We start from the raw sequence: 21,231 nt of genomic DNA on the forward strand, positions 1-21,231 counted from the left end.
GCTTGGTGCTCTATCCACTGTCCTACCTAATTACGCTAGCGCCAAAATTCTAATACTTGGGATTCTGCTATTCCCCCTTAAGTCTCAAAAGCCATATTTTCTGAGATCCTTCCAGAAAAAATAAAACCAAATGCTAATAACCCTCTACCCAGAGAGGCCCAGCACAAGTTCCTTTGTTGAATCTGGGAATCCTCACTTTCTCAGTCTTTGGGGCAAGATTACCACATGATCTCCCTTAGCCCCTTTTCTCAGGCTCCATTCACTCTTTGGTTTTCTCGACCCCTAAAGAGCTGATTACTCAGAATTTACCAATATTCGGTCCCATAAGGTGGATGCTCTAGCCTTATCTAACCAAAAGATCAGTAACAGAAGTGGCATCCAAACCCAAGCTCTTTCAACTCCAAGAGATATTGCTTAAGAGTCCATTATCTGTGTTCTCCAGGTCTTTTAAGAGAGTGCCTTTGCCTCCCCAGATAGAGCTTAAGTCCAGGAACCACAGTGAAAGAGTGCCTACCCTTCTTTAGAACTGGAATGAATGAATGAATGAATGAATGAATGAATGATCTCTTCAGATCCTGGCTAGCTAAGTGCCATACAGATTAAATATTCCGCTAATGCTATCTGAATTGAGAGACTTCTTCAGAAGGACAAATTAGAAGAACAGGAAATGTGCCACAAGGCAGGGAAGTCAGAAACCAACAGCCTAGATAATCTGAACAAGCTGGTCCTAGACAAACAATTGGCCTTAGTTCACCTAACTCATGTTACCTTTTCCATTTCTCCCTTAAAACCACAGAAAAAGAAAATACAAGACACAAAACAAGATGGGTGTGATATATATATATATATATATATATATATATGTATATATGTATATAATCTCGTTGTATTGTACTTTATCTTTTACAGTAGATCTGACACAGGCATTAAATAACTGCAGAGACAGGCTTCTGGGGGTCCGGAGATAAGAGGAAATGGGAATAGAGGTTGGGGTGAGACAAAATAATAGCTGACATTTATATCTAACTAAGTTTTGAAACATGTTTTACATACATTAATCTCATTTTACCTCACAACAACCCTGTGAGATAGGAACTACAGGTATTATCCCCATTTTACAGATGAGGAAACTGAGTCTCAAAGAGATTAAAAAATTTGCCCATGGTCACACAGGTAATAAGTATCAAAGGCAGGATTTGAACCCAGGCCTTGCCTGATTTCAAGAGAAAAGGGACAGATCCCAAGGAAGAGTGCAGCATTAATAGGGGAGACTGGATTGGGATGGGAAAAAAGGAGTAAGTATTAAAACACCTCTGTGATTAAAAAAATACTTCTGAGTAGGGGCCTCTTTAAACATTTTATGGGAATTATGGGGCTAAAAAGGTAAAGGGGGTTTGGAGGAGGAGGAGCCATTTTCAAAAGTGAGGAGTATTTAAAACTTTCAAGTTGATATTAAGTGGAAAGAGAGTGTTAGATTTGCCAAGAAAAGCTAGACTAGGGAGCGCAGAGAAAGGAGGTGGCATATTACCATGGCCAGATAAGGTTTCCAAGGGGGCTACCCGGGACAAAATCAGTTCAAAGATGGCCACCCAAAACTCTGGAAAAATGGAGCTGGGTGGAAAGAAAATGCTCCAGGGAAATGTTTATAAGGAAATCATGCAGAGATAAAATTGACTACATGTCTAAATAGCCTTTTGGAGCAGCAGTCACAAGGTTATAGGAAGGATGGGAATTTTTGAATTTCCAGTCAAAAAGAAACAAAATGGCATCCCTGTTCTAAATACCCCTCCTTAGAGCCCAGGGGAGGGAAGAGGGCACCCCATTTTTTTCAGCTCAGACATCCACCATATGGGGATAGGGAATTGGAAATAGGAGACCCAAGAAATGGCAAAATTTAAAGGCTTCAGAAGGAAATGGGTAGAAAATGGAGAAGGGGGAAAAAGGTGGACAGATCCCGTCGTTCACTTAAAAATGAACACCAAAAGAGCTTTTGGTGAGGAAAGGGAAAGGGGGCAGCATTAGTAAATTAGGTGGGGAAGGAAGGCCAAGACAGTTTCCCAGATATCTTATTCCCAGAACACTGTAATCCATCTGTAGCTTTGAAAGGGTAGAAGGGTAGAAGAATGACCACCACCACCAAGACCCACTCTCACCACAACTACCAAGGAAGCCATGAAGACTGAGAAGGGGGAGCATGTGTTGGCTCCTTATAAATGAGAAAGGTGGGGGAGAAGGGGTTATTGTAGGAGCATTCCACTGTAGCCAAAGAAGAACCAGGACAGCATAAGGAATAGAACTGGACAATAAAGAGGCAAAGATGGCCACCCTGCTCTAAACATCCTGTATAGCTACTGTGAGAGAAGGTATTCTTCTAGGCAATCAAAATGGCTACCACCCAACAGGGATGGGAGTTGAGAAAGGGTGTGGATGGAATTATAGTTCCGGGTTTTTTAAAATACCTTTGGGGCAAGGAGGGGGTTGGGGAAGAAGGACAGGGAAAGGAGATCAGGCAGGGAAGGAGGCATCCAGAAAGCACATTCCATAAAGCCCTGGGGGAGACAGGGAGAAGGGGAGGGAGGGTTGCAAGTAAGTAGGCTCAGGTCTTTTTTACTATTCGGAGCTTGAAGGCTACTCGGCCAGCAAACTTGTCCCGCTCATTATCAGTAGCAATGTTGACTGCATTAATGCGGCACTCAACATTTACTTCCACATTGGGGGTCACATTCATGAACTTCACAGCCACCAGGGGCTGCGTGTAATTCACCTGTGGAAATGTGTAGAGGGGAAATAAGTGAAGGAACCATTAACATCTAACCACAACCCTTGCTTTTAGGGTTTTCCCCAGCTGCCCAGTAAAACTGTTTCCTTCAGGAAACTGGGAACCACCTGACCCTTCCCTTGAAGAGAGAATCCCAGAATCTACCCCAACCCCACATTGGACTTACATGGAACTTCTTGCCATAGTAGGGAAAATACATCAGGTCAATATTGCCATTGGCAGGGAACATAGCAAAGTCACCAAGATTTTGAGCATCCTCATTCCTCTGGAGAATGAATGAAAGGGGATGGTATTGTTAGAGATGGAAGACCCATGCAACCCACAGGAATGAGCCTACAATTCAGAATCTCTACCAGCAAAACAAATCTCTGCCTCATGAAGTTTTCAGAAGGTGAAATCAAAGTCATGAAAAAATATTCTACTTACTCATGATTAACAGAGAAATAACAAATTAAATCAACTGAGGTCTGTCTCATATCTCTTCCTATTATTTTACTATAACCTGTTCTCTTTATGTCTATGCCCTAGGTCAAATCCTGTCTCCCCCTATCAAAAACCCTAAATGAGGGAACCTAGTGTCTCTTCCAACAGATGGGGAGATCATCTATCACCTCTGAATGAGAGGTGGTTTCCATTCCAATGGAGATGGAACTAATACTTCCTACCCTTCCCACCCACTCCTGGAGCTCTTACCCCTTCCTCAGGGACTGGTTTCTGGAACAGAACCAAGAAAGAATAAAGATGTGAAAGGGCAACAAGCAAAAGCAAGGATGGGGGTGGAGGGTAGGGTAAGGTAGCAATTCCTAAAGTAAATGAGTGTGGATAGAGACTAAGCATCCATTATCTACTTAGTAGCTAAAGAAAACTTGAGAAAGTGGGTGGCAATAGGAAAAAAAATCAGGAGAAGAGGGAGAAAAGTTAGTGAAGTTAATAAAACTTAGTAAAGCCTAGGAAAGGGGCTGACTCTACTCAATAGGAAGCTTCTATGCAGTAGGAGCTATCCTAATCAAAGACTAAGTAGGTGTGGAAGCACCTTGGGGTCCAGATGAACTTGAGGAGGATCTAAGACTCCCCTTCATTCTAACCACTAGCTTCTCTTACCCCCTTGTCCCTTTGGTTTCGGGCCCTCTGAGAGAAAGGAAAAGAGAGAAAGATGAATTCTAGGAACAGTAATAAGGACTAGGACAACTTGGAAGTTACCCAATCTCACCTTCCCAACACAAGTAACATTCATGGTCTGATTGGCTCCTGCATAGAAGTTGATGACCTGGAAAGAGCAGGGAGGGTTAATGTCAGGCATTCATTAGCCCCCCACCCATCCTTCCCCCAACCCCTTATTTTCCCTTAGGGAGCCAAACAACCAAGAAAAGCATGGTTCCCCTTAGCACCTGGGCAAAGAAGGAATTTGCAAGAGAGTTATTCTCTCCCACCCCACCTCCACCCAAACCCTAGATTCTTTTTTTCCAGGGAACCCAACTGCCTATAGTACCCGGTTCATCTTGATAAAGACGCAGGGCTGACCAGTGCTGTAGCCATAGTGGGTAGGGTCACTAAGCCCTGAACAGTCACCCAGTTGTGTCCTGTTGAACTGACAAGCCCGCTTGGGATAGTTGAGAACACCATTGTCTGGTTGTTCATAGTAGTGCCCTGGGCGGCAGACATCATTCTTCTGGGCCTGGATTGAGTCATTGTAGGCTGTAGGAGTAGAAAAACATGTGTGAGCCAAATGTCTCCTTCTCAGTTCTCTTCCCTACCTGCCCATCCCAGGCCATGAAGATACTTTTGTCCCTTCCCTTAGGAACCTGAGCACCCAAACCCCACACTCACGATCCAGGAATTTATCAAGTATCTCCACATGCTTCTTCCAGCTTTGGGAGTCACTGAGGTTGACCAAAACCTCAAGGTTTTCAGTCTTAGGACGAATCATCAGGCCTGAAAGAGGGATGAGGGGTTCAAGGAACACAAAAGAATCAAGACAGATTGAAAGGAACTTAGTAGCTAAGGTAAATTCAAGTTCCAGTGGGGAAAAGAAGTGGGGAAAGAGGTGAAAATAGGCATCTCCAAGAAACTGTGATACCAGCATCACTTTCCATAGTACACACAATTTTCAAAGACAATGAGTTGGAGGGAGGGCCCAAAGACCTTAGGAGAGGCAGTGGATAAGTGAGGTCAGGCTCAGTTCCTTACTTGGAAGTTTAATTAATGGCCTGCAGGGGATTCCTGGGAGAAGTGGTCAAATGGGTAGGACTACCCCTAGGGTGAGAAAAGAAAAATTTGCTTACCTGGTGTTGCAAGCTGGTCCTGGTATGTGGGGATGTGGTCTGAGAGAGTCTGCAGCATGACCCACATGGTAAGGGTGAACAAAGCAGTTAGAAACGCATAGAAGACGAGGTAGAAGAGGAGGATGAAGGCTATAAAGGGGAAGGAAGGGTTAAGAGACTGATGTTGGAAAAGACCTCAAAGGTCACCCTAGACATAAGCATCTGGCTCCAGCCCTTGACTCCCTGCTGTACTCAGCTCTGCTCTTCCTCCTTCCCAGCTGGCTTACAGATCAGCAACAAAATCACACACACACACAACCCCACCAGCTTCACATCATGAAGCACAAGCTCATATATTATGTATTGGGTTATGGTGGACAACCGGGATGTTCTCCCAGAGAGCCCTTGATGTGTATCAAGCCCCCACAATAACAACTGTGTGGAGGGAAGACACATAAGACCCATGGGCCAAGCAATGAGACCAAATCTTGGCACGTAGTAAATGCTGAAAAAAAAATACTTGTTGCCTAACCAACACCTTCAGTGCTACCACAACCCTCTGGAAAAGGCACAGCCATCTTTCTAGAACAGTCTCAGAACTACAGCCTCAAGAAGAAGAGTACAGCAGAGTCATGTATATAATTCTGAGGATAGTATTGAACAGGTTTGTGTGACAACACATCACAGTCCTATAACCCTAGTAGTTTTCCAGAACTACCACTCCAAGGAGCAGCTGGGTAGCTCAGTGGATTGAGAGTCAGGCCTAGAGACAGGAGGTCCTAGGTTCAAATCTGACCTCAGACACTTCCCAGCTGTGTGATCCTGGGCAAGTCATTTGACCCCCATTGCCCACCCTTACCACTCTTCCACCAAGGAGCCAATACACAGAAGTTAAGGGTTAAAAAAAAAAAAAAAAACTACCACTCCAGGCCAAAACTATAAACTGTAAAAAATACTCAGCCTACAGCCCAACACAATTCCCTCAACACATTTGCACATACCACAAAAATGCACACACACCAATTATTCTCCTCTTGTTCCCTCTCACTCTTTAGTCTCAAACACACAAATTCACACATATCCAAAAGAAAACACTAATAGTGCTTGGACATTTGGTTACTGTTACTGTTATACAAAATGGAATGACTCTTCTTCTAACCCCCAAAACCATAAAATCAATTCCTCTATTGAAAATTACAGAAGTAACCATTCTAGCCTTCCAAGCCTCTCCAAATCCTAGGATCTTATTCAGAGTCAAATAACTTTACAATTACCCAACTCACAAGACTTTCCACTCAAATTCCTTGTTCAGTTCCTCAGGTCTAGATCCCAAACTGCTGTCACCTAATGATTTCAAGACACAGAAGCTTAACCCCAAGAAAAACAACACACCTGGAAACTGCTGCAGTCCCTCAAGTCTCCCAAGTCATCCCCACCTCCCAACCCCCACCCCCACCCCCAAGAGCAAGGGCTGTGCATATCTCACCACCTAATGACCACACCAGCCACCACAACTCCACACTACAACACAAGCAGCCAAATCCCACAAGCCAAATTCAAATGGCCACTTCCACTTCAAAAGCCTCAAATGTCACAGGATCACAGGCAATTAAACTCAAACCTTAAAGTCCTCCTTTACAGCACCCTCTGTCCACACCACTACCTTAGATGTCTAAAATAATCTGGGCTAGAAGAAACAAACTATAAAGAAACTTCATCCCCATTCCCAAACCCTGACAACAAACTCTCTGGACCCCAAAGGGAACCAGCATGTGATCCAGGACCTGCCCACTCGCGAATACTTGGGAATTATGGAGTGGGGCTCGATCTAAAAATATACAAGGTTTGGTGGTGGGTTCCCTCATACATGGGTAGAAATAAGTGCTATGGGGGCGGGGGCAGGAAGAAAAGAGAAAAACATTTTAGAAGGAAGAAATCCAGTGAGAGAAGGGAGAAAACATGTGAACGCTGGGGACCCCAGCTTGTGGGGGCTCCATGGGGGGTGGGAAGGCAGCCGTGACCTACTTTCTCCACCTCCGCAGCAGCCAGGAAGATTAGACCCGACGAATACTGCTCCCAAAGCCCAGAGCGCCATCAGGGGGAAAGCTGGACGTTAGGGTCCCGAATGGGGAGCAGATTGGTCCGTATAATAAAGGGATCTCTCTGCAACCCCCAACCCAATCCCCTTCTCCCCACTGGGCCAGGAAGGCAGACGATTTGTCTTGTCTCTTCCAGATCCCGCTGTCCTCAAGGACCCAAGCATCCAGTTCTCCCCTCCCTCTCTCGTTTTGACTTCAGAGACCCTCTGGCCCCCAGCCTCGTACCCCAGCTGCTCCCGGTACGGCCCATGAACTCGCGAGTCCGCGGGTTCCACACGAACTCTTTCCATTCTTCCAGCACCTGTCCACGGGTCTTCTTGTCCTTTTCATTGACCATCTCTGCGGCTCTGGGGCTGGGGGCGAAGCAGGCCTGGAGAAGGGGGATGAAAAGGCCGGGGGGGGGCGCTAGCTGGGGCGCCGAGGGTGGGGGAGCTTCGAGAAAGCCTACGCGCAACCGGCTGTGAAGACCCCTAAGGGAGTCGAGCCCGGCTGGCGGGAGGCTCTCTGCCTTGGATTCTCCGGTGCGATGCCCCGAGGAGGGAGAGGGAGCACCAGTGGCTATAGCGGAGATGAAGGGGAAAGGGGGAAAAGGCGCTAGGCACAGAAGGACTAAAGGCAACCAAAAGGGGGTGCAGTGAACGCAGAGTGGGGAGGAGCAAAGCACAAAGGGGGGATTGCAGCGGCCCCCCAAAACAGCCCAAAGAAGAAGCAACAGTGGGTGTAAAATAAGCGGCCCGACGAGGATGTGAAAGCTGGGGTGCGAAGAAGCCGCGTGGAGTAGGGAAGCCGGGGGAGTCGGCTGGAGTAAGAGCTGCGGAAGGCAAAGGCAGCAGGGGCGACAACGCACAGAATCCCTGGTGGAAGTACGAGGCAGGCAAAGGTGGCGGCGTCGGCTGGATGCTGGAGGGGTAGGGGGCTGCGAAGGAGGGCGCAGCTGTGCGAGGAGCAGCAAAGAACTTGGGGCGGGGGTCGCAGGACGAAGGCTCAGCTTCTCAGCAGTGCGGGAACAGGGGCTGAGGCTGCTGCTGTATATACCAGTCAGCTTGTGGGAGGGGGGAGAAGTCCGCCCTATTCCCACCCCCCAGAGGCTCCACCTCCTAGGCTATGGCCAGGCCAGCTTCATGAATATGCAAATTGGAGGGGGAAACTGGGGGCAGATTGGCCACGCCCCCTTTAGGCTTGTCCAGGGGGCAAGGCTGTTCTGTTCTGAATATTAGTGTTAATATCATTGTCCTCACCATCACTCCTCTGGTCCCCTCCCCACCAGGTATAGCTACCCTGGGATATAGAAGAGATGAATGGGGTCAGGGAAAAGAGGATCCCACTTGGGGATGTTGACATCATAACTACCAATTTATGTTTACCCCTTCTGAAACTCCTTTGTGGGTGCTCATTAGTATAAAAGTCCTTCATGGGGTCTTCCAAACTATTGAAGGGAAGTAATGAAACAGGGAAAAGGTTAGGTGAAAAGACCATTCTCAGGAAAAGAACAAAGCTGCAGAAATAAAATGAGAAAGCAGGAAAATATAAAGACAAACAGATGAAGAAAAAGAGAAACAAAAAGACAAAGAGAGGGAGAGGAAAAAAACACTGATTTAGGCAGAGAAAAATCAGAGATTTGGCACATATAAAGTGTCAAACAGGTACTCAGTGGAAGAAAGAAAATATTTTGAGAAAGTCAGACACAGGGAGAAAGTGAATAGAATGAGTGCTTTCTGTCTCCTTAAAACTCTGTTCTCTTTTGGACTCTGACAGGTCTTTCTCCTTAAGTCCCAGCTAACTCCAATTTAAAAAGGCAAATAGGGGACTTCATGGTCATTTATATCTTTAGTTCCAGCCCCAGCCTCTCTTCTGAACTCCAGTCCTGATTCTCCAACTGCCAGCTGAATATCTTCATTCAAATGTCCCTCTGTAAATTCAAACTCAACATGTTCAAAAATAAATACATCTTCTCTCCTAAATCCATTCCCCCTCCTGACTTCTCTATGTCTATTCCTATCAACAAAGGTTGATCCCTCTCATCCCAAATCAGTCACCAAATCCTATTGATATTTGTTTTAAAATGTTTTCAGTATCTATTCTTTCCTTCTTTTTCTTATTGCCACTACTCTATTCCAAGTTCATGAAAACTCCTTCAGCTGAAATGCACTTGTTTTCCATCTATGAGAGGATGAGGTCAATAAGGATAGAACTGTGCTGTTTTTCATCTTTGCATTTCCAGTGATTAATACAGTGTCTTATAAGATTTATTAAAATTTATTAAGTTTTCTGATTTCTTCACAACCATACCAATGCAGTGGTCCCCTGCCAGATCACTCTGCTTCCATTTTCTTCATTTCAATCAGTCTTTTTTGTTTTTTTAACCTTTACCTTCTGTCTTAAAATCAAGACTCCATTCCAGTGTAGAAGAGCAGTGGGAATTAATCAAATGGGTTTAAGTGACTTATCCATAGTCACATAGCTAGGAAGAATCTGAGGTCAAATTTGAACCTAAGACCTCCCATCTCCAGACTTCAAACTTTATTCACTGAACCACCTTAGCTGCCCCTCTTCCAAACAATCTTGATACTACTGTGGAGTAATATTCCCAAAACATCACCCTCATCCTGCCACTCTTCTGAACAATGGCTGCCATTACTTGCAACTTGGGTTCAGAAATTTTGTGCACAAAACTGAAAACTTTATGAATGTATATGGCATTTTCATTTTTACTATCAAGCACTCTCAGACAGAAAGTTAGATCTTGGATGTGAACAACAGGTTAAGGCCTAGGATGAAGAGTTTCCTTTAAGTCCTCAGCAAAAATTCTTAACATTATTATCTTCTCTGTGTTCATTATTTCCCATTTCTACTGTAAATATTTATCTGATCTGCACATACTTGTTGACATGTTTTCTCTCCTCCCATCATTAGATTGTAAGCTCCTTGACAGGGATTGTTTTTTTTTTCCTTTGTATCCTTATAATGTGGCACATAGGTGCTTAATACATGCTTTTTGACTTGACCGGTGAGTAGTGCACCGAATGACACTCTGAGAGTGCTTGCAAGGGTCTGTGAATTGTATAAAGAGATGACCATTTATTGACAAAAAGTGGTCAGTGGTACTGGATAGTGATCCTGAATAGAGAAAGGAACTTTTGGAGATGGGAGGACTTTGAAAGAGGCAGGCTCAAATTTTTGGATGGTTACTAGAGCTGTGGAAGATGCAGACATGTGAAGAGCCAACATCTCCCTTGATTTCCATCTCACCAGGCCTCTCTAGTCTTCTGTGCAATGTTTCATGGTCTTTCTTACCTCCAGGTGCTGCTTCAGAATTAGACTTGCTTCTAGGTGTAGGGCATTCCAGATTTGGTTCTTCCATCAGCAGATAAAGCCTTGGGATGTAGCAAATTATGACAGTTTTACCCAAAGGTAACAATCCCCAAATCTCAGTCCAATCACTATAGCAACATTATGTTCACCATAGTGAGATAGGAAGTTTTTCAGGGCCAATAAGAGGAAAAGGATACCCAAGACCTGTGAGCCAAAATTATTTCCAGGTATCTCACAACTGTTTCCCTTTAAGAATTTCCAGAACCTTCTAAGTTCTCCACAGAAATTAAATGTGCTGCAGAAACATCCCCTAAGTCAGAGAGACACCCCTGGTGTCTTAATAGAGCAGGAAAATTCTATAGCTATCAACTTAAATTTTAGCAAAGTATTTGATAAAATCATTCAAACTATCCTAGTGGAACAAAACTTAGAAATATGAGTTAGATAATAGCTTAGTCAGGCAGATTCCAGACTGGCTAAATGACATAGTTATCAACAAATCAGAAAATGCTGGTTGAACTTGACAACATGGAATCTAGAAGCCCCCAAACTGGGGGTCATCAAATCACAATGCAGAATCTAGAAGCCCCCAAACTGATTCTAGATTCCATGTTGACAACCTCATTGATATTAAATTATCTCTAGTGGAAATGTCCCAAGAATCTATGTTTTGCTTGGGGTGGTTTAGTTTTTTTTTTTTTTAATCAATGACTTAGAAACAGGAATAACATGTAAAATCCAATGGAATTTCGCATTGGTTATGGGAGAGGGGTGGGAGGAGAAGGAGGGAAAGAACATGAATCATATAACCATGGGGAAATTTTCCTAATTAATCAAGAAAAAAAGAAACAGGAATAGATAACATGAATGCCTTTTTGAATTTACAAATGGAATAAATAAAAGCAGTCAGCTAACACATTGAATGAGAGAATCAAGATCTGAAAGGATTTTGACAGGAGAGAATGTTGGCTAAATCTAAGAAAATGAAATTTAATAGGGATAAATGTAGTATCTTATACTCTGGTTCAAAAAATCTATATCACAAGTTCCAGGTGGGAGAGGTATGGCTAATAGTCCTCTGATAGAGACCTTAAAGTTTTACTGAACTGAAATCTCAATAGGAATCAACACTGTGAAAGAGAAACTGATAGAGTTAATGTGATCTTGGGCCATACTAAGGGACAGAGAGTCTAGGACTAAGGAACATAATCCCGAAGTACTCTACCCTAGTCAGACCACATCAGAAGTCCTCTGTTCAGTTCAGGGGTCCTACATTTTAGGAGCCATATAAATTAACTGGAAAGTGTCTAAAGAAAGGCTACCAGGATGGTGAAGGTCCTCTAAATTATGCCACAAAAGGATTACTAGAAGAGGAGAAAATATAAGGATGACATAATAAGTTAATAAGTGAATGAAAATCATTTATTAAACATCTACTATGTACCAGGCACAGGGCTTGGAATTGGAGATTCAAACACAAAAATGAAAAGCAGTTTCTACCTTCATGGAGTTTATTTGAAGGGTTATATATTAGAAGAGGAATTTCACATTTTCTGTTGACCTCAGATAGCAGAAATAAGAATAGTGAATGGAAGTTATAAAATGGAAAATATAGTCTGCACATAAGAGATTGGGAAGAGGAAGCATAGAATAGAGAGACAGCTAGGTGATGGCTCAGTGAATCTCTGTAGAGATCAGAGGTTCTGGTTCAAATCTGACCCCGGACACTATCTAGCTGTGTGAAATCCTGAGCAAGTCACTTAGCCCCAGTTGCCTAGCCCTTACCACTTCTCAGCCTAGGAACCTATACTTAGTGGAGATTCCAAGACAGAAGGTACAAATAGAATGCTGGACTTAGAAGAAAAGAGGTCCTAATTTCACTTCTGATATCTGCTAGCTAGGAGATTCTGGGCCTCAAGCAATATCACCAGACTTATCCATGAAGTCATAAACAGGTCAAGTCTATATTGACTCCCACAACAAGAGTTCTCTTTATGGACACAGATCCTTTGCCTGTTCCTGAAAGGAAAATTTTCTTTAAAAATAATATCTATCTTATTACATGTAATTGGGAAAATAAAATATCTTTGAATAAAATTATTTTAAAAATATTTTTAAATAAGTGCTATCCAGAAGTGAAAAATGAGCTTGCTTTAAGAGTTATTGAGTTTACTTTCACTGGAGTTTTTTAAACAGATACAGGATGGCCACTTTAGGGGGATGGCATAGGTGGAACTCTTTTTCATATATGGATTGGACTATGAAGTTCCTTCCAACTTCTAAATTCTCTGATTCTGTAAAGATCAAAGATTTAAGTTTATCATTCAAGGCCTTGCATTATCTGCTCAGAGAATTTCCAGTAGAGCCTTTTTATAGACAACTGTAATTAAAAATAGAACACATCATACAAAAGAGAAGTTACTGAAGCCTAGATGTCCCTGCCCCCAATTACAACTTGAGACAACATTTGTAATATATAAAGAAGGTCTGATTTAGAATCAGGGGTCCTGGGTTAATTTTAGTTCAAGTTCTGGCAATTAATATCTGTGTGACTTTGGGGGAAGTCTGGGGCCTCAGTGTATTTACAGCTTTGGGGAGTGGGGAAGGGACAGAGGGAGAGAATGTGAATCACAAAATGTCAAACTAACAATTGTTAAAAATTGTTTCTACCTATAATTGAAAAACAAATTTTGTTTTTTTTTTTTAAAGAAAGAAAATATCCAAAAAGTTCATAATCTCCTACAACACAGTTCATTCCACTTTTGAATTGTTGGAATTGTTAGGAAGTGATTTCTTAATTGAACTAAAATCAGCATCATCTCTTTAATTTACAACTGGTTGTACTAGTTCTATCTCCTGAAGTCAAGCTGCATCAATCTAATCCTTCTTCCTCAAGTCTTCCTCAGCCTTTCAAGTATGTGAAGATAGATAACTCTTTTACAGATCACTCTCAATTCTTTGAACTGATTATCATGTGGGATGATCTCAGAGTCCCTCCCCATCTAGGTCACATGCCTCTGAAAGCTCTCCATCTTGACCTTCTTAAAGGTATTGATTAGAGAAATGAAAATTAAAACAACTTTGAGATACCATATCACACCTATCAGATTGCTTTTGGAGGAGATGTAGGAAAATTGGGACACAAATACATTGTTCAGCTACCTCTGAACTTAATATTCCAGATGTGATCTGACCTAGACATTTTCTGCACACAATGTCTCTCAATGTGGTCTAAGGTAGTACTTATGCCTTTTGGATGTCATCTCCCACAAATGACTTATTGAGCTTATACACCACCAAAAACCTCCTCTGAAAAATAAGAGGATTGACAAGCTGGCATGAAATTTGGAATTAAGTTTTTAAAAATTAACTAAATTGCCCTTTGAGATTCCACTGCTAAACCTGTAGCCCCAAGGAGATCAATGAATTAATTAAAGCCCATCTTAAGAGCTTAGTATGTGAAAAGCACTGGGGGGTGAAAATTAAAAAGCAAGATAGTTTCTGCTCTTAAGGTGCTCACATTTGGGGGTGGGGTGGGGGGAGGGACAGGCAATATATAAAGTAAATTTCAGCTACAAGGCAGATGGAAAAGTTCCATGGCCTTCGATATAATTCAATAAATATTTATTAAGAGATGGACTATGGGGTCAGGCAGGTGATTTAGTGGATAGAGAGTTAAGCTGGAGACAGGAGGTCCTGGTCAAATCTGTTCTATGTTGCTCTTAACTGTGTGTCCCTGGACAAGTCACTTAACCCCAATTGCCTAGTCCTTACCACTCTTCTGCCTTGGAACTAATATTCAGGTTCTATTCCAAGGCAGAAGGTAAGGCTTTAAAAAAAGAAAGAAAGAATTGATACTAAGACAAAAAGAAAGGGTTGGCTTTGTTTTGTTTTTTTTAAAAGAGCCTACTATGTTCTAAGTACTGTTCTAAGCACTGGACACACACACACACACACACACACACACACACACACACACAAAAGGCAAAATTGTTCCTGCTCTCAAGGAGCTTGAAATCTAATGGGGGAGAACAACTTGCAAACAAATATATACAAAGCAAGCCATATAGAAAATAAATAGGGAATAATTAACAGAGGGAAAGCAATGGAATTAAGAGGGGTTAAGGAAGGTTTCCTGGAGGTAGGATTTTAGTTGTGATTTAAAGGAAGCCAGGGAATTCAGTAGTTGGAGTGGAGGTAGATAAAACATTTCAAACATGGAAGATAGCCAGAGAAAATGTACAGGCCTGAAAGATGGAATGCCTTGCTCCTAGAGGAAACAAGAGGCCAGTGTCACTGGAGTGCATGTTGGGGAATAAGGTATAAGAAGACTTGGAAAGGTAAGAGGGGGCTAGGTTATGAAGGGCTTTGAATGCCAGAGCATTTTATCTTTGCTCCTGGAGACAACCTGAAGCTGCTGGAGTTTACTGAGTAGGGAACTTACATGACCAGATCTGCACTTTAGGAAAATCTCTTTAGTGGCTAAGTGGTCCTTGGGCTGTGGACACAAAGCAGAGGGCAAAGCCTCTGAAGTTGAATCACTTGAAATTTTCGAGGACTTAGGTGGGGAGACTTTTCTTTTCTGGGTCCTTAGTAGCTGTGACCACAGCACCTGCAAGAGTGATAACCTGCTGCATAAGAATTGCTTCACAAGATGATATCTAAGGACTCTGGGCTAGAGGAACTGGTATTTCCAAAGTTTGGGAGTTCTAGAGCCCTGGGGCTATCCCCATCAGGATCTAAAGAGAGATGGTGGTCAAGATGGTGGCTATAGTTTGCTTTGCCTTCTCTCTCTTCCCTCAAGATGACACGGTGTTTCTCCGAAACTTCCTCTATGGCAGAAGGAAACATCAAATATACGCCAAAATATTCAGAGACACTTTTTGTAGTATCAAGGAACTGACTACAGGGCAGATACTCATTGAGAGAGGAACAGAAACAGACTGATGGCAGGAACTTTTTTCCCCCTCTTTTTGTATCCCCAGCATTTAGCACAGTGCCTAATATATAGTAGACACTTAACAAATGTTTATCAAATTACTACACAAATGGGGCGTGGGGAGAGCAAGCAGGAACCCCCCCCTCCCAAAAAAATTTGAACATTGTGTAATTATAATGACCAAGCTGGGTTCTGAGGAAATGAGAAAATGAACCTTCCTCACTTACTTATAGAGTTGAAGTACAATGGAAACAACATTTAATGCACTGTTGGATTGGGTTGGAGTGGCCTTTAGTTTTTAACTGCTTTTCCCCCCTCCTACTTTATTCTTTGTTATAAGAGTTAGTTTACAGGGGAGCAGAGAAGGAAATATACATATTTTTAAACAAAGGTGATGTGAAAACAGAAGATATTAGTGGAAGTTAAACATTTGGAAAAAAAGAAATAAAGAATAACTTTTTTTTTAAATGAGGAATTATATAATTAGGCATGGTGGCACACACTCAAAGTTTCTGTTTCTGGAGAGGCTAAAGCTGGAAGACTACTTGAGTTCCAATTCTAAGTCACAGTGAGCTAATAACCAACAATATGGTGAACCCTCAGGAGGGAAAGATGGGCAAAAAAGATGCCCAGTGATGGGCAAAATACGGCTGGCGGGCCAGATTTGGGGGGGGGGGGGCCTGAAATGTTCTATCCTGTCATGGGACATTATTTCTAATCTGATGAGTACAATGAGTAGGATACAATACAATGAAACTTCAAAAGAGCTGCCTTAGAAACAGACTGACAGATGAGCATTTCCTTTCCTTTGGCCCCCACTTTAAAAAGTTTGCCCATCACAGACTGAGTCTAGATTGTCTTGAGGAGAGGAAAACTCTTCCATTTCAGAAGTTAAAGCTTCTGTGTCAATTAGTGGTGGGCCTGGGCCTGTAAGTGACCCCTGGACTTCCAGCTTAGGCTAGATAGAAAAACTTGGGGTCAAAACAAACCTAGATAGGTAGATAGATAGATAGATAGATAGATAGATAGATAGATAAAATGAAGACTCTTGCTAGATCATACTTTATAGGTCCCATTCATCTCTAAATCTTCAATTCTATGATCTTATGTTTTTATCATGATTATGGCTAAAAGCTTAAATTAATAAGGGGTAGAAGAAGACCTATCCTTTGGGTCAGGAGCAACCCAGGAATCTGTTGGACTATCAGTTTTTGTTAAAAAATTTTTGGTTTTTTTACCCTCCCAGTCACTGGAGAGAGATTGGAAGGAGAGAAAATACACTTTTATTTATTTAAAAAATTATTTTAAAAAGCTCTAATCAAATTCAGGATTATAGTTTAGATAAAAAACAATCTGAGGTGTGTTGACATAGAATCAGGTGGCACAGTGGATAGAGTACCCAATTTGAAGTCAATTCTTAAGTTCAAATTGGCCTCATGTACTTAACCTTGTTTGCCTCAATTTCTCATTTGTAAAATGAACTGAAGAAGGAAGTGGCAATCCACTCCAGTATCTTTGCCAAGAAAATCCCAAATGGATTTACTGAGAGTTGGACAGGACTAAAAAACAAGTCAAACAAGGATCTAAGAAAAGATTGGAGGAAGGAGGCATAAGAGATAAGGGTGAGGGTTGAACAAAATGCAGATTCCACTCAGGTAACACTGTTTAGGGAAGGTAGGGAACAAGATGAATTGCTGCCCATTCCCTAGATTTGTAGGCAACCCCCTAATGGTAGTGGGGCCGGAGATGGAGGGAAAAGGGGAAATGGAAAGACTTTCAAACACCATGATCCCACTTCTCTTCACCCTATTTCCTTTTCTAATTTTCTGCCTCAGCCTCTCCAGAAGTGGCTATCTGGGTTTCTGAGGTCAGTGAAGCTGGGGGGGAAGAAGGGATCTCTAAGGAGAAAAGTAGGGGCAGGGAAGGTACAGAGAGCAGAGCCAGGAGGGTTTGTTGTGAGAGCAGTACTGAGGTCTTACAGAAGCTAGCTCTGGGTAGTTTTCGGTGGGGGAGAAGGGGAGGGAGTTATCCATGGCTGTCCTTGCTGGAGGATAGGTGAACCACAAGCAAACAAAAGCTGCTTCAATGAGAGGGTGTGGACAGCACTGGGAGATAAGCAGAAAGCTAGGAATTAAACTGGTCTAGGTCGGTGGGCGGGACCATTAGAGAGGCCCTCCAGAGTTCAGAAATCCAGGTGCCTAGGTAAATAAATTCCTTGGTTCCTGTGGGGAATGGGGTGCAGAGGTAGAACCATCCCTTGGTGTCCTGTCCTTCATCCAGGATCTTGGGCTGGTTCTCCCCCACTGCCCTTGCCCCCCACCCCAAAAAAAGAAACACTGCCAACTAGTTCCACAAAGTAGGGAGGACCAAAAGTACCATAAGATTTCTTCATCTTCCATAGGAGTTCTTTGGGACATCAGGAAATCATCTCATCTTTCCCTTCCTTCAGCCTCCTTAACTACCTCCCTATTGCCTAGGGCCCTTTCCCATGAGGACACGTTTCTGCCCAATTCTGCAAACTTCTCTACGGTCCAATCACCATCTTATTCCCAGTCTGCTAAGGAAAGGAAGAGATTGCTAAAGAGAGGACCCCCAAGGGCTGAAAACTAGAAGGTTGGAACACCCAGGTTATCTAAAGGAGTGGGGGCAGGGACGCCAGGTCCCCTGAGGGCAGAGGGCCTGGGATGCCTGAGGCTGCATATTGTTCCTGCTCTGGACCAGCACAGGCTAGTTCCTTGTTCAAAGGAGTAGAGATATCAGGGAAAACCAGGGGACCTAAGAGGAGGGAATAGAACTGATAGTAGCTTTCTTTCTCTGTCTTTTTATCCACCCCTAGTTCCCCATCACCCTTTCATAAGGCCTGCTGTCCACTCCCATTTCAGCTTTGTATAATTGTTTTTTTTTTTTTTTTTTTTTTAAGTAACAAGAGACTGTTTACATTGACAAAATTTAGGAACTGAAAGGGACTTTACGGGCCATGCCTGAACAGGAATTCACTGCACCACTTCTCTGACAAGTGGTCAATCAGTCTCAGACTTCTGATGATGGGAAATTCCCTACCCATCTTGAGGATTTGGTCTTATCTTGGTTTCTAAGCTTCTTGCCTCCTTTCCCATCTTAAACTGTTGGAAAATGGAGGCTGAACCCCAGAAGGCTAGAGGAGTCCTGCTGCTAGTTTGGGGTAGGGTTGTAGGGAGGGAAGGGTCAAAGGATCATAGAATTTTAGGGCTAGGAGAAACTTTAGAAGTCACTTGGTTTTCTTTCTTTCTTTCTTTCTTTTTTTTTTAATAAGTAAGGAAACTCATCCCCAAAAGAGATGACTTTCCTGAGATCATGCAGGTAATTAACATAAGAGCTAGAGTTCAATTTCAGGATCTCTGACTCAAAATACTATGTTCTCTTCACCATTCGTGTTGGAGTTTTTTGGGGGCTAGAGCATAGGAAAAAAGGGATGGTTGGTGTCTAATGGGCTACAAGCAGAGGAGACAAATTTAAGGGACTCTTCAAGGAAGTTTAATGAGGTGTGTTAGTACTGTTGTTCAGACTCCCTGGACAGCTGTGACTCCAGATGTTCTTGCTCCGGCTCAGAGCCTCATCCATGTCCAGCTCCCTGCCCTGTACCCGAAGCCCATCCAGACAGAAGGAGGCAGAAGAGGCCTCTCCTGGATAAGGGTGGAGGTGGGATGTCAAATCTGGGAATGGAAACTTCTACTCCCTTCCCCATTTTTTCTCCAGATGTTTTCTCCACCTTTTCCTTGCATCCCATACTTACCCTGTAAATACCTAAACAGTCCTGTTTCTCCACAGAGGTATCCCACCCCTTAGAGTTTTTAGGAATTCTTGTTTTAAGTTCCTGAGATGTTTCCCATGGTCCTCATCATTGTTTCCCTTCTCCTTCCAGATAGATATCCCTTTCAGGGCCCAGGGATGTGCGTGTAGGGGGACAAAGAGAATAGAAGGGAAAATAGAAGTTCCCCCATACCTGGTGCCACTCCCAGGAAAAGACTTCCCTTAGGTTGGGTCCAGAGGTCTAGAAGGGAGACTAGGAGTGGAGGGGGCAAAATAAATGTTACTTTGTGTGGCCCCTGGCTCACTGCTACCCTGGTCAGACCCAGCTCAAGTTGAATCAGAGTCCCTGGGCTCAGAGGCAATGACTTAGAGTCCATTTCTATCTCCTGTAGTAACTTGGCAGAAAGCACCAAAATCTGAGAGAAGGAAAGAGAAAGAAAGAAGAGGGAAAGAGAGACACAGCATCACTGACATCTTCTTTTCAGTAGGCCACATCCACTATCTATCCTTCCTATCCTCCCAAGTTCCTTCCCCTCCATCCAAGCTACATCCATTCCATGAGTACAAACTAGAAAGATGTGTCCTGCAGTTTCCTAATCATAGAATTGTAAAATTTCAGAAGTGGTAGGGACCATAGAAATTATCTAGTCCAAACCCTAATATTATGGAACAGGAAAAAGGGGGTCCAAAGAAGAAAAATTATTTGCCATTTCTGTCTCTTGGAGACCCCACCCACTCCTTAAGCCCTACTTTTAGGTCTTAACTCTCTCACTTGGTCTTGGAGGTCAAGGCTGAGGAGAGAATGATTGCCCAGTATGCCCAGGGAAAGGAGGCCTCCTGAGCCACCAAAAAATTGAAGTCTGAGCTCCAAGGAGAAGGCCCAGGGGTCCAAACTTGGCTGGGGAAGATCTGGGGAAAGAAATAGAGAGACTGAGGGTATAAGAACATGGGCATGGGAATAGGTTAATAGAGAAGGGGGGGGGGAGGGAGAGAGGGAGGAGGGAGCAAAAGCCAGAAAAGAGGAAAAGATAAGTGAAATGAGGTATACAGAAAACTATGGAGAGATAGATCCAGAGATTTCATGAGATACATTTACCTTTGAGGCTAAACACTGTGTGGGCACCTATGGGAAAGAAGGTTCCTGGCTGGGCCTCAAGGTTGCAAGCCCCCTGAGGTGGGTGGCTGAAGGGTACAGCCCTGCCAGGATGATTCAGCCAGATGTGTCGTCGGAGACAACCATCCAGGGCAGGGTTTAGCTGAGAGGTGGAGGTAGATTCATCATAGGGTTCTAGAAATAGGCGTGAGTTGCCCCTCCAGGCTAGTTTTCCCAGTAACTCAGGTTTTCATCCCCTCATAGAGAAGTACATTATCTGTGATGGGATGAAGTCCCCTCCCCCCATACCCATTTCTCAGTCCCTGCCCCCTCCTACTTTTTCCTTTTAAGGTATTGCCCCTCCTAATCAACACTTCCAAACCCTCACAGCAGGAGGCCCTCTATTACCGGGAGATGGAGGTCAGTGGGAGGAAAGAGCAAGCCCCCCAGAGCAATCCTCATTATGGGAAGAGCAGTCCCTGCCAGGGGCCTGGAGACTTGGCTTAACCTCAGGACCTCATCGCCATCCACCTCCAGGAACACAGAATCCCTCTGATTCTTGATCTCCAGCTGCACAGAGAAGAAAGAGGGGGACTTCTTTACATGGATGCATGTATTCTCTCCCTACCCCAGGTACCTGCATCCACCTCTCTTCCCTTCATTCCTTCATTTACTGGACCCTTCATTCATTCATAAAAACATTCACCTGGTGCCAGAAGCCATCATCCAGTCGGGGCCCAGCTCCCACAGTGAGCCGGGCCCAGAAGTTGTACATCTGTACCTCAAGCCGGCCACCCCGAAGTCCTAGCACAAACCAGTCATCTTTGGGATTTGTATCTCCATAAAAAATCACTCCTTCTGGGTCCCAGGTCCGAAGCTCAAAGGAGGAGATGGCTCTGGAGGGAAGCAGGAGCCCAGGAACAACATTTGTGTAGGTGTAGAAATGGGGCGGGGGGGGG

At 43.5% G+C, this 21,231-nt stretch overlaps 2 protein-coding genes across 2 annotated transcripts in view; both read right to left on the minus strand.

Annotated features, from left to right (window-relative positions):
* Nucleotides 1–1,170: 1,170 nt before the first annotated feature.
* Nucleotides 1,171–7,476, minus strand: ATP1B2 (ATPase Na+/K+ transporting subunit beta 2). Its single transcript, XM_044673616.1, has 7 exons — nucleotides 7,365–7,476; nucleotides 5,062–5,190; nucleotides 4,607–4,711; nucleotides 4,269–4,474; nucleotides 3,990–4,046; nucleotides 2,946–3,044; nucleotides 1,171–2,764 (listed from the first exon to the last, which is right to left on the minus strand). Exons 1-7 carry the CDS (start codon nucleotides 7,474–7,476, stop codon nucleotides 2,597–2,599), a joined length of 876 nt encoding a protein of 291 aa, XP_044529551.1. The 3' UTR covers nucleotides 1,171–2,596.
* An 11,404-nt stretch (nucleotides 7,477–18,880) lies between these two features.
* SHBG (sex hormone binding globulin) overlaps nucleotides 18,881–21,231 on the minus strand; it is a 7,632-nt gene continuing 5,281 nt past the window's right edge. The window contains exons 2-7 of the mRNA XM_044675226.1: nucleotides 20,979–21,168; nucleotides 20,681–20,842; nucleotides 20,276–20,435; nucleotides 19,952–20,088; nucleotides 19,373–19,595; nucleotides 18,881–19,052 (exon numbers count right to left, since the gene is read on the minus strand). Coding sequence (XP_044531161.1) covers nucleotides 18,904–19,052; nucleotides 19,373–19,595; nucleotides 19,952–20,088; nucleotides 20,276–20,435; nucleotides 20,681–20,842; nucleotides 20,979–21,168 — 1,021 coding nt within the window. The 3' untranslated portion in view covers nucleotides 18,881–18,903. The remainder of the gene's footprint in view (nucleotides 19,053–19,372; nucleotides 19,596–19,951; nucleotides 20,089–20,275; nucleotides 20,436–20,680; nucleotides 20,843–20,978; nucleotides 21,169–21,231) is intronic.

This window comes from Gracilinanus agilis, chromosome 4 (genome assembly GCF_016433145.1).
Source record: "Gracilinanus agilis isolate LMUSP501 chromosome 4, AgileGrace, whole genome shotgun sequence".
NCBI classification, from domain to species: domain Eukaryota; kingdom Metazoa; phylum Chordata; class Mammalia; order Didelphimorphia; family Didelphidae; genus Gracilinanus; species Gracilinanus agilis.